The sequence below is a fragment of the Mesoplodon bidens genome (assembly GCF_964165515.1).
Source record: "Mesoplodon bidens genome assembly, chromosome: 9".
In the NCBI taxonomy this organism is placed as follows: domain Eukaryota; kingdom Metazoa; phylum Chordata; class Mammalia; order Artiodactyla; family Ziphiidae; genus Mesoplodon; species Mesoplodon bidens.
Window position 1 is genome coordinate 28,298,882 of NC_138166.1, and position 13,506 is coordinate 28,312,387.

The 13,506-nt window shown below is 36.1% G+C and overlaps 1 protein-coding gene across 2 annotated transcripts in view; it reads right to left on the reverse strand.

Moving 5' to 3' along the window:
- The window catches only part of SEMA3D (semaphorin 3D), a 210,631-nt gene that overhangs the window by 59,057 nt on the left and 138,068 nt on the right, over nt 1-13,506 (reverse strand). For both annotated transcript variants that reach the window (XM_081244741.1, XM_081244740.1), the window contains one exon: nt 2,569-2,711. In XM_081244741.1, coding sequence (XP_081100867.1) covers nt 2,569-2,711 — 143 coding nt within the window. The remainder of the gene's footprint in view (nt 1-2,568; nt 2,712-13,506) is intronic.

Sequence of the window (13,506 nt, forward strand, 5' to 3'; positions counted from 1 at the left end):
TGTTTATATCTACTGAACTTAATTTTGTTTCACAGCATAGATGTACATTACGTTACTACCTGTTGAAAACAGAAAAACAATATTATAATAACCTCATGGGATAAAAAAATTGAAACAGAGAGGAATAAATATGTTCCCCCAAATGTCACAAGGACATTTTTTATGTGAAAATAATGTATAACAGCAGCAATGATGCTGAAAAGCTATTTTTTAATTTAAACTTGTTATTGTTTTGCAGGACATTTTTTTTTAAAGACTTCAAGTCATTTTTAATCTCGACAGTGAAATCTCCACTTATGAGTGCTCACTTTTTACCGCACTTTAATCCTAAATTAATAAATAAAGTTAGTAACTTGGGCAGGGTGGGATGCAATTAAGAAATTACAAAGATGCATTTAGAACCAAATATTGTAAACATTGACCAGTGGATCATATGTGTAGTGGGAAATGCTAAAGAGGGTGCTAATTGAAGACAGGGATTGAGTAAAGAGATACATCAATTTAAGAAGAACCTCTATTATCTCTTTTTTTTAAGGAAATTCATCCATCACAAGTCCATATTTGATATCACAATTTGTTAGCTTTTTATCCAAACACAATAGCATGACAAAATCTTGCTGTGTGGCCTCAGAGTTTTTTTGTGGTGGGAAGACTTATGCACTACAATTCTGTCTTTTCAGTTCTATAGGAGTTTGTTCATAAATAAAATATCCCATGGCTGATACTTAAAATCTAGATTATATTTTTATGACACAAATTTATAAATGGGGCAGCTAAATTTTTCTTTAATATGTTTCCCCACCTCTAAAGTTAACTTTCAGTATATTTAGTATGAGCGTAAAAACATTACTTTGTTATAAATGAATTTCTATCAAATGGATTTGACCTATCAAGAAATAAGTATTGAACTGCTTCACAAAACCCACACTTGTTATACATGTGCTCATCACAAAGTGACTCTTAAAATACATTTAATTGATTGTAAATCTCTTTTGACATACTTAACGTGGCTCATTTATACAAATGATGTCCATCCACAGCACAGCTTTCCGGCTGGCGTACTGTTGTTCTAAGGCATGCTTCAGTACACTCACACGCTACGACTACTCCAAGCAATGGCCATTCATCTCTCCGCGAGAGGCTTCAAGAGGAATGACTGTGAATTCTTAGACTGTGAAAGAATGAGGATGCTTTTTAGAGAATCTGTCCCCTGGGGGTGAAGGGATCAGTGGGAGACGGCATTACTGGCTAGGACACTAGGTAAAGAATGATCTGCGCTCACAAGTTTGGTCTCATTCAAAAGCCATGTTATCATTAGCACTCTTAAGTGCAATGACGGTTTATATTTCTGTCCCTGGAAGTGTTCAAAAGCCTGAGGGCACAGATTGAGAAAAAAAAAAAGTGATAGGCTCAGATGGAAGAAAATGAAAAGTTTGTACAAGACCAAAGAAAGCGTCCCGCTGAGAGTATTTATTAAGTTAACAGCTCTTCCTCTTAATAACTGAGTTAATGCTGAAGGTGTCTGGCCATTTCAGAAAAGTGATTTCAGTGAAGATAAATCCAACTAACAAAAGAATATACTGAAAAGTATGATTCCAGTAGCATTTTTATTCTATAAAGCTTGTATTGACTCAAATGAGAACTTTGATGGCACAAAATGGGAGTGTTTGGGCTTCCCTGGTGGTGCAGTGGTTGGGAGTCCGCCTGCCGATGCAGGGGACGCGGGTTCGTGTCCCGGTCTGGGAGGATCCCACATGCCGCGGAGTGGCTGGGCCCGTGAGCCATGGCCGCTGGGCCTGCGCGTCCGGAGCCTGTGCTCCGCAGCGGGAGAGGCCACAGCAGTGAGAGGCCTGCATACCGCAAAAAAAAAAAAAAAAAAAAAAAAAAATGGGAGTGTTTCATAGAGTTGCTCTTTTCCTGTAATTTACACAAAATGGCAATATTAAAAAGCAAATTTCATTGTTCTTCAAGATAAATGTTTTGCCTTTTGGATTTTTTTTTTCCTTCCTATCCCATTTTTCTCTCAGAACCTAATCTAGGTTAATGCTCTAGAAAGTATTTTAATAATAAGACTATATAACTGCATTTTCAACTTATTTGATTCATGTAAAGATATATAATTTTACATGTGATGTGTTTTGATAAAAATATGGGATGTGATTCTGTTAGTGTTTAAGGAACTCTAGTGAGTATGCTAAGTTACTTTCAATTTCAAAATAAAATTATTTAATGTACAAAACATTTTAACTTCCCTGAATCAGGACAATGCAGTGATCTTACTGGGAACAGTAATAACTGGCAGAGGGATAGCCCACCAATAAAAGGAGCAAGCTGCCCAAGAGATCTAACTCAAACCTGGGGAATAGCTCAGGGATTGGAAAAAATAATTTGTAATATTGGAAAATTTTGCATCCTTTTTTCTTTTTACTTTTGGATCTCAAAAATTATACTTGTAAGATAATATGAATTTATTCTACCAGTTATGAATAATGGAATTAACTTCAACATTACATGATTAATTATTCATACACATACACATATGCCTTAAGTGGAATAAATATATCTTGCCTTACAAACTCTTCCAACTCGAGAAAGGATGGTCTTATCAGAAGTACTCCCTTCTTGAGATGATTCACGAAAGAAGAAATATATTTTATCATCATCTGGATTATAGGTGTCTGGGATGGGGAAAGTTCCAATAAATTTTGCTCCTGTTTGGAAGAAAAGAAACTATACATTAAAATACTGAAATAATTCAGCCACAGTAGTACTGGTGTCTTTTGTATGTAAAACAATTAGCAGCAGAATTAGAAATAAAAACAAGAATGAAATGGGGGAAATGAGACATATACACAAGTAAACATGACACAAAGCAGGAACATGTATTAGCACAAAGAGGTCCTGAACAAGTTCTTTAGGACTCTGGACATCAGGTGAGAACACGACTGGCTGAGATTCAAAATTGTTTCAATTCAACTAAATTACATAGAAAAGTCCTTCTTTCAAACCTGGAGATTCTATGATTTTATATTTTCCTTTTTTATGATTGCAGTCACTGCTTCTAAACCAAAATGTCCATTATGAAGAGCTTAGGAAAAACTATAAACATATCCCAAATTTTGATATATTATGATGTTATTTGTTGCACTTTGTGTAACTGCCAAAAAAAATTGAAACAACCAGTAATGCTTGGGTCAAGTCCAGTGTTGGCTCTGAAGACACTCTTTCCAATTTGATATCCTGTTTCTGCTGCTTACTGGAAAAGTGACTTTGGGCAAATTGTTTATCTTCTCTATGCCTCAATTTTCTCATACCTAATATGAGTCTACCAATATCATCTACCTAGTAGGGTAACTGATATGATAATAAGTGAATTGATATATGTAATGCGCTTACTATCTGGTAGTGCCTGACACATAATAAGGGTTTAATAAATGTTATTCATTATTAAAAGGATGTCTGGGATGATAATAATAATTATTAGGACCACAAACAAGAGAATGATGGAAAACTGAGCACATTCATACAATTGTTACAATAATATGTAGTTATTAAAAATGAAGTAGTTCTAAATGTACTGTCATGGGAAGATGTCCATGATACAAATCAAATGAAAAAATAATGACAATACAATTAACTCCTTTGCATTGCATCAATGACAAGTCAATTTGGGTTACTAATGCCTTGTTTAAAAAGTATTGGACCTCGGGCTTCCCTGGTGGCGCAGTATTTGAGAGTCTGCCTGCTGATGCAGGGAACGTGGGTTAATGCCCCGGTCCGGGAAGATCCCACATACCGTGGAGCGGCTGGGCCCGTGAGCCATGGCCGCTGAGCCTGCGCGTCTGGAGCCTGTGCTCCGCAACGGGAGAGGCCACAACAGTGAGAGGCCCGCGTACCGCAAAAAAAAAAAAAAAAAAAAAAAAAAGTACTGGACCTTTTAAGTCTTGGTTTTATATAACTGGGAGTTAATCAGGTAACAGATTTGTAATTGGGTGATACTAGTTCAGAAACAATCATTTTGATTAAAGCAAAGAAGACAAAGAGTGGTTATAGAGGAATGAAGGACTTCAATTAAGTAGAAAATACAAGACGCCTGAAAGAAAGCACAGAGCACTCTTTAGGAAGCAGAAGCAGGAAGCAAGAGAAGACAAAAAGTTTCCCCCAAAATAAATAAATATAATAAGTAGGAGGTGAAAAAAAAGTTAACATTGCCTTCTCTAGAGTTTTGACCAAGGCCCCGATTGCTGGATACTCCAGGAGTACTGACAACTATTCCCCTGCAAATGTAGAACAGTTGGTCAGTAGCCCAGTAAACAAGACTTCACAATAGACTCTTCAATAGAGAAAAGTTAATGTTTGATTCCAAGTGATGAGTAGTTCAGTCTTTATCATCCCAGCCTCTCTGGGTCAACCCTGGGTCTCTCATGCAGTCTATTCTCTGCTTAAATGGGAAACCTTAAGAGGAAAAGAGAGGGGGGAAATATGTGCATGATCTTTTTCCTTTTTGTTCTTTATTATTTCCCTGTTCTTTCTCTGGAACTTAGAACTCCAGTGGATTTTTATGCCCTCAATAATCTCATTTTGATATGGTCCTAAATCACATAAAAATTAAATTTTAGAAAATCATACAGGATTTTTAAAAAGTTCTTTTCTAATTAATCTTAAATTAGTAAGGTCTATTAACAATTCCACTCAAGGCTTTTTGTTTTTGTTTTTGTTTTTGTTTTTCCCCCCAGCCCCTCTTATAAATTGTTTATACATCACTTAGTTTTGAATCCCTAAGCAAGGTTAAAATTCTTTTGTAGTCACAAATTAACACTTCTAATTTTTGACTTAAATATATCATGTTTTCTTTAAAAAAAAAAACTCTCTGTGGAAATAAAATTTCCTACAAATGTAGCATTAGGATTTTAGCAAATTCATGAAAACAAAGAATATATCTAATTACTACTATATTCAAGGCACTTAGAACAAGAAAACTGCTAGGATAAAGAATACAAAAGTGAATAAGAATGGACTCTTCGCTTCAAACCAATTACAATCTGGATTAAGAAAATATTAACATATGGCCAAGATATGGCTAAGAAGAAGTCCCAGTCTTGATGTTTCCAATGACTTGAAAGGAGATTGCCAACAATGAGTAGAGAAAAAGACAACTGTGGGTTCCCACCGACACAGATCAGGCATTAATAATAATCTATAGCACGTTTTTTGAATTTACAGATGCCTGAATTCAATGCCATTGACCTGGATGCAAATCTCCAGTGGCACTAGCATGTGAATTTTTAAAATATATAAATAAAAATAAAGAAATAAAACCTTATAGGTGATTCTTACAAGAATCTGAGTTTAAGAGTCACTGCAATAGATTACCATTTCGTATACGGGAAAAGGACATAGACAAGACTCATTAACGCTAGGTCAGTAATGCAGATGTGTGTATGGACAGGAGGAGTGAAGACTGATAATAAATACAAATTCTTCATAATTAGAGTGGGACAAAAAAGGGATAAAACTGAAACTATACAGAAATTACAGGAATATGATTGCCTTGTTTTATCTTAATATATGAGCTTAAAATGGGGGTGACACAAGTAGAATTTATCACAGCACTTAAATATAACTTAAGTAGAAGTTATCCACAGAGCACAATGACCCTTGTAATTTTAGTATCAGAACTACTTCATGATTAAGTTGAATTTATACTTTTAAAAATAACATAGTGGTACAAAATTTGCAGTCTTCTCTCCCCAGAGAGAAAATAAGATCTCAGTTATTTGAAACAGAAAATCATTACAGGTAAAAAGGATTCCAGTGTGAGGGAGAGAGCTGCTTGTAAAGCTTTTCTCAGACACACAGATAGGAGAAGCAGTTACGTGAACTGATTGGTGGTCTCTCACTTGCAGAGTTCGACAAGAGAAACATAGCTCTACTACACAGCAGAATGTACTCAGCCTAAAAGTTAAACAAATAAATATGGTAATACACAGTCTGTTGTACAAATACACAGAACAGCCCCACTTTGGCTACGTGAAACATTATCCAGGTGTTGTTGCCAGGCACTGCCATTTGAAATGGTCAAAACTTAGAGTATGACACCAGTCCCCATTCCAGGAATTTCATTATAATATCAGTGGGGCAAAATAGAATACTTTTCCAAGTTACATTTCTTTTAACTTTCAACTAATACATAACATAGATGGTCTTGTGTTTATTCAGTGACTGTTGGTTTTACTGGACACTTTTTTAAATGTCGGTTCTTTTTCAAGTACTCTAAGGAAATTATTCTGGAGTACTGTAAGAAAATTAAATGGTAGAAGTGTTTAAGACAAATATTTATTATGTGAAGGAATCTAATTATGAAAAATAGAGTATCCCATAGTACTCTATTCTGTGATTTAAATAATAAGTAATTTTGAGTTAAAAATAAATACTTGTTTCAGGAATAGAGAGTTTTCTTTCTTCCAGACTCAACTGTGGTCCTGTGTCTTAGAACACTGATGTTAGTATTTTATGATAGAAACTCCTTTTTGACTTGCTGCCAAGTTTGTATAAAAATAGATATCATTTCATCAGTATATGACATGCATAGTTGAATTAAGTAATTTAAAATCATACCAAGGGACACCTGGGCTTTATTTATAGCACATTTTCCCCCTGTGGCATTTGAAACACACGACTTAATAGGGATGGAGTTTGAAATCGTGCATTTTCACAAATGAACTTTTAGCATGACCCCAGGAGACACTGCCAAATGAAAATGACATAAATCCTCATGGCCTGAAATGCACATCACTTTCGTTTCTCCTTAGAACCTCTTTTCACCCAGATGAGCACACCTACACCATGACTTAATACATAGTGAGTTCTTTACTTTCATTTATTTCTTCTTGTAATATCTTTTTTCTACCACTTTTGAAAAATGTTATCCTTCTGTGTGGAAGAAGAATTTATAGACAACAGAACTCCAAGAGAAACTTCAAATGAAAACTGCCTCCACATGTTAGAAATGAAAATTTGAAACAAAAGTTCTCATCTACTCCAGGAAAGAAAACAAAAACATATGCATCTAAGGCATCATTGTTTGTTTTCATTTTCCAAATGGTCATACTTCTTAGTTTTATCCCCAAATTCTCATAAAAGCTCAACTGTGTTTGAGTAACTGCTCTGACGTGTATCTGTATTCCCATTTCCTGCTATATTCTACGATTAAGCTGATAAAAGTGTGGAACTATCTAAGTCTTCGTCTAAAACTGCCATCGGACTTCATCTTTGCAATTTTTGTCTCTCTTGGTGAGGTATTTAATAGGTGGGTTAATTTCTCAAAGAAGAAATCAAGATTCATACTTCTATGTCTTTTGGCACTGGGTTAGACAAAGTCCCACAGAAACTCTGACTAGGATCCTAGGGCTAGTAACTGAAGAGATTAGCTGATCTCACCGGTTAAATCCAGGCAGGGCAAAGAACAAAAGAGGGCATACACACAAGCATCAAAGATTTTAAACTGCCTAAGTGGTTCAGTGATAAAAATGATTCATGTAGAATCATATTTTTTAAAAGGTTAATTATTTAAAACCTGCATCTTAAGAGTTAAATACTCAATTGCAAATTTAATTTAATTTTTGTATCCCACTTAATCTAAACATAATATCTGTTTACATTTACAAGAGTTTATTACAGACATGGAAAAGTAGGGTTTTTAACTAAAAATCAAAGTACAGAAAGAAAAATTTAACAGAAAAAAATTCTCAAACTCTCTAACCAGAAATAAATAATACAATGATGGAATAATATGTATAGGAGAAATTAATTAGACATTGACCCCATTATTTGAAATATCAAGTATCTGTCAGTTGTTTCAACCTGGCAATAACTGTACAAAATCTGGGAGTGAGCTTCACATCTACATGCTACCGTAAAGAAAATTTACATCTGTTGCATTATGTGATTGTGGATTGCACTGTGATATGTAGTATGTATTATACTGTGTGATTATGCTATTGTACGTAAATAATAAAAAGTACACTTCAGACCAGTGCTGTCCAATAGAAATTTCTGTGAAGATGGAAATGTTTTATATCTGTGCTGTCCAATAAGGTAGCCTCTAGACCATGTGGCTTTTGAGCACTTGAAATATAATCAGTGTGTCTGAGAAACCAAATTTTAAGTTTATTTAATTTTACTTAATTTAAATTTAAATAGCCACATGTGGCTAGTGTCTACCATATCGGACAGTGCAGCTTTAGAGCAAGTAGCCTGCATCAGCTACTGTGCTGTGTCAGGTCCAGTTTAAGGAAGAAACAGAGCCTTTACCCCCATAATTGCCACTAAAATGGCAGTCAAGCTCCCAGATGCAGGAGACATGGTATGATACTCTTGTCAGAAGTTTGGTATTGTAATGGAAGGATGGGTCTGGCAGTTAGGAGACCTGAACATGTCCCTTCTTCATACTGAGTCTCAATTTGAGGAATGTTAGGTCAAATAAGATAATGTCTAATATTCCCCAAATCACCACAGTTCCTTTAGCAATCACTGCTTTTTTTTTTTTTTTTTTTTTTTTTTTTTTTGCAGTACCCAGGCCTCTCACTGTTGTGGCCTCTCCCGTTGTGGAGCACAGGCTCCGGACATGCAGGCTCTCAGCGGCCATGGCTCACGGGCCCAGCTGCTCTGAGGAATGTGGGATCTTCCCAGACCAGGGCATGAACCCGTGTCCCCTGCATCGGCAGGCGGACTCCCAACCACTGCGCCACCAGGGAAGCCCAGCAATCACTGCTTTTTGTCTCCCCACATTCCTGACACTAGCCAGATGACCTATTTGACCTCTATCTTTGGACCCTAGGCTAACTATATCTGGAAAATGGCCACTTCTCTGAGTGGAGAACAGAAATGCTCCCCCCAAAAGCCAATCTTTTCCCTTAGCATGTTGGGTACTTCCTCATAACAATCTCATGTAGTATCTATTATTTCTCCCTTGCTTTGCCCTAGTTTCCATGGACCAAGAAGCTCCTGACTGACTGGGTCTCCTGAAGCATCATGCTATTCTGATTCTGGCCAGCCCATCCCTCAGCAAATGTTCACAATAATGACTACAGCTGACTGTCTAGGTCTTCCACATTGATTGCCTAACCACACTTTCTCTGTCTGCCACGGTCTCCATATCCAGACCCACATCCTCAGTTTGCTGTTGCTCAAAATGGCATTATGATGTGGACCCTATTTGTAGTGAGGCTGCAAGAGCAGAGGATGGGAAATCACAATAACAGAATTTAGGTTGATGGTCTGTAGCATACAATGAGAAGAATAAAGTGTGTAGAGCTAGAGAGACATACCAGAATTTCAATCTCATTTCCAATAACTGTTTAACCAGGGACTATTTATCTGACTTCTAATCTATCCCCAACTATTAAGTGGAAATAGTAATTCTCTCAAAATTATACCACTAAATAAGATAATACTCTAAAAGTGCCTAATACAGTGACTAGGAAGGATGCTATATAAAATAAATTTGAAGTAGAAGAGACCAGACATAGGGAAGTGAGTTAACAAACAATAAAATCGTAGCAGTAAACCAGAGACAAGGTGATGGAGACCTAAAGAAAGATGGTGGCCATGGAAAGAACAAAGTCAACAGATATTCTGAAGGAAATAAAGGCTCTTTGTGACAGATAAAGGGAGATAAAGGAGAGGAAGAAATTAAAGATAACTTCAAGGTAACTGAGTGGATGAAGTTAAGAAAGTTAAGATAGATAAAAATCAGGAAACGGGTATTGAAGGGCAGGTTAGAAAGGGGAAACAAGATAATTTTGAGTTAGACTCCAGGATTTTAGATTTTAGATCCAATTAGTATTTTATATATCTATATCTATATATCTATTTGAAGAAACTAAAGCAAAAGATCACTAGACAACTTGGATAAATCTCAAAGCACTTTAGTAGTACAATCAAGGCCAAGGCTTAGATATCTTTACTCCCATATTAAGCAACTAGTTCCTTTTGTTTAATCTGAGATGACAATATAAGACATAGAAATAAATATTTTTAAGGTCACTTAGTTACAGGAAAAGTTGGAAATACAGTTTTAGGAAACAAGAACACAGAAAACTATTAGAATGGATGAGCTCACAGAATTATGAAATGTAGAGAGAGAGAAGGAAAAGGTGGTCAGTACTTAAAAATGCTAAGTAGATGTCAGAGAATCAGAGCATCCGGAGCTTTAGTCCCACCGTGTTACCTCTCTCACCTTCAGGAATAAGGATAATGATGGTGATGATAATATTGACACTGAACTGCTTTTACAATTGCCTTCCATCAGACTTTCCTATAAGATTTCATTCTTGTAACACCCTGGGAACAGATACTATTATTATGCCATGTTTTTAGACAAAGAGTTTAAATGCACAGAAAGGTTTCACCAAGGTCACAAATAAGTGAGAGTCAGGATTTAAACTTAGGTAATTAAGTTCCACAAAAAACAGCTGTAATTTTTGTCTAAATTGGGACACTTCAGAGAGTTAAAGAACAGCAAAGGTAAACTGGAAATGTCCAGGGCAGACCAGGTTATATGGTCCCTCTGGTTATTAACCACTAAGCAATCTGCGTTAAATGTCCTACAGCCATAAATAGTAGGTCTCCTAATTCTTAATCATTTTCCTGCATTCAATCCACTGAGACTTCTACTGTGTATCCTGCCTCCCTCCTTCAGTTTCTTCCTTTCTACTGACTTCTTTCATTGCAAAGTTTTCCCAGTACCCAAAATCTTCTCTTGAATTTTTCCTCGTATCCTTGGATTCCTCTATTCCCAAACAGATATCTTCTATTTCAATTATTTGTTGCTGTATATTCTCATGTCCACCTCCACTGCCACTACCTTTGTTCCTGTCCCACCCTCATTTTCCTGTTTTTTAGTGCAATGGTCCCTTCTCTCTCTGTTCTCCTCCTCCTTTAGTTTTCCCTTCCTGCTATTATCAGTTACCTCTATAAACAACATAGATCTGATTTTCTGGTTAAAATTAGGGAATTGGTGAAGGGGGTCCAAAAGGTACAAATTTCAAATTACAAAATAAATAAGTCCTGGGGATGTAATGTACATTATGGTGACTATAATTAATAATGTTGTATTGAATATTTGGAAGTTGCTAAGAGAGTGGATCTTAAAAGTTCTCATCACAAGAAAAAAATTCTATGACTATATGTGGTGATGGAAGTTAACTAGACTTATTGTCATGACCATTTTCCAATATATACAAGTATCAAATCATGTTGTACACCTGAAACTAATATAATGTTATATGTCAATTATCCCTTACAAAAAAAGACACACAAAAAAGAATTAAATACATTAACAGATGAATGGCTAAAGAAGATGTGATAAATATATACAATGGAATATTAGCCATAAAAAAGAATGAAATAATGTCATTTGCAGCAAGGTGGATGGACCTAGAGATTATCATACTAAGCGCAGTAAGCCAGAAAGAGAAAGACAAATACCACATGATATCACTTATATGTGGAATCTAAAATATGACACAAATGAACATATCCATGAAACAGAAATAGACTCCAAGACATAGAGAACAGACCCCTGGTTGCCAAGATGGAGGAGGGATGGGGGAGAAAAGGACTGGGAGTTTGGGATCAGCAGATGCAAACCAGTATATATAGGATGGATAAATGACAAGGTCCTACTATATAGCACAGGGAAATACATGTGATATCCTGTGATAAAGTGTAATGGAAAAGAATATGAAAAAGAATATATATATATATATATATATATATATATATATATAATATAACTGAGTTATTTTGCTATACAGCAGAAATTAACAGAACACTAAATCAATTATACTTCAATAAAATAAAAATAAAGAATTAAATAATAGATAACTTCACAGTAGTTTCAGGAAAATATTTACAGCTTTCTGGCTCCATCACCCACTCTCCTATGCTCCAGGCATTTATCATCCATGAGGTTAGTGACCCTCACCTATAATCTCAGCAGGCCCAGTGGACAGAAGAGCATTCAGTATGCCACAGGCCCTTAAATGCTGTTTATTAAGAGAATGCTAAACCAACGCAAAGGTTTCTTACATTGTAATTCTCTTCACACAGCACTAAGAAGAGCATGTTAGGCAAATAATAGTTGAATAAATATTTCCCACATTTACTGTTTTAGCAATACTGTTGACTTCTTTCGGACATGTCACAGATAAGGAAAAAATAGACTAATCTCTTAAATGAGTGGCAACATGATGATATTTGCCATCCCAAGACTGGGAAATGAAATCTATACTTCATTTTAAAGCGATAATATCGGGACTTCCCTGGTGGCACAGTGACTAAAAATCTGCCTGCCAACGCAGGGGACACAGGTTCGAGTGCTGGTCCAGGAAGATCCCACATGCCACGGAGTAACTAAGCCCGTGCACCACAACTACTGAGCCTGCACTCTAGAGCCCGTGAGCCACAACTACTGCAGTTTGTGCACCTAGAGCCCATGCTTCACGACAAGAGAAGCCACCATAGTGAGAAGCCCGCACACCACGACGAAGAGTAGCCCCTGCTCACCGCAACGAGAGGATGCCCGCGCGTAGCAACGAAGACCCAATGCAGCCAAAATAATTAATTAATTAATTAAAAAGTGAACTGAACATTATTCAAAACAGCAAACTCTTTAAAAAAATAAATAAATAAAATAAAGCCATAATATCTTGTTACCTAAACAGATAACTAAGCTTTTCTACTGGTAAAATCTATGGATTCACTCTCAAACCAAGTAATTCCTGCGAAACCTTCACAATATTCACAAGATCGGCCTGCCTTGCACAAATGTTAAGAAATGAACACTAATCACTTAGTTGGGGATATTCTAAATTTGTTTACTCTGTTAATAGGGTTCTCTTTTGGTCAACAGAGATCGCATTGTTGTGTAAACAGATGGATCTGGAGGTTTTGACTAAAGAAATGTTTTAAAAGTGGTTTTCCCTTTTGTTTATGTTGTCACTGCTTGAATGATACTGAGAGATACAGAGATAGCCCCTAGGAAATCTCTACCCAGGCCTCCTCCACTAAAACCCAGTATTTATGGTGGGAATGAGAAATGCTGTGTGCCATGCGGTGAACTAAAGTCCTATGTTAATCAGAAAACTTTAGAAAATCATGATGAAGCCTAACCTGTTGGAAGGCAGTGGGGCAAAAGAAAAAAAAAAGCCTTTCGCTATTCCTTCCATTAAATAAATTCATTTAGGAAGTCTTTTTATTGTTGTTGAAAACTCGGAATACTGTATGACCGCTAAACACAAAAGTAATCAGACAAACTCATGTCAATATCAATATGCTTAAAATTTTGAAGGGACATGTTTTAACCAAAATAGGAATTATTTTTTAAATAAAAGAAGTTAACATTACAATAACCCCTTTCTATTATGCTCACAGACAGTATTTGGCTTAGTCATTAAAAAACAGATTGCAGGAGAAAGCTTGCCAACTTGAATCCCGGCTCTG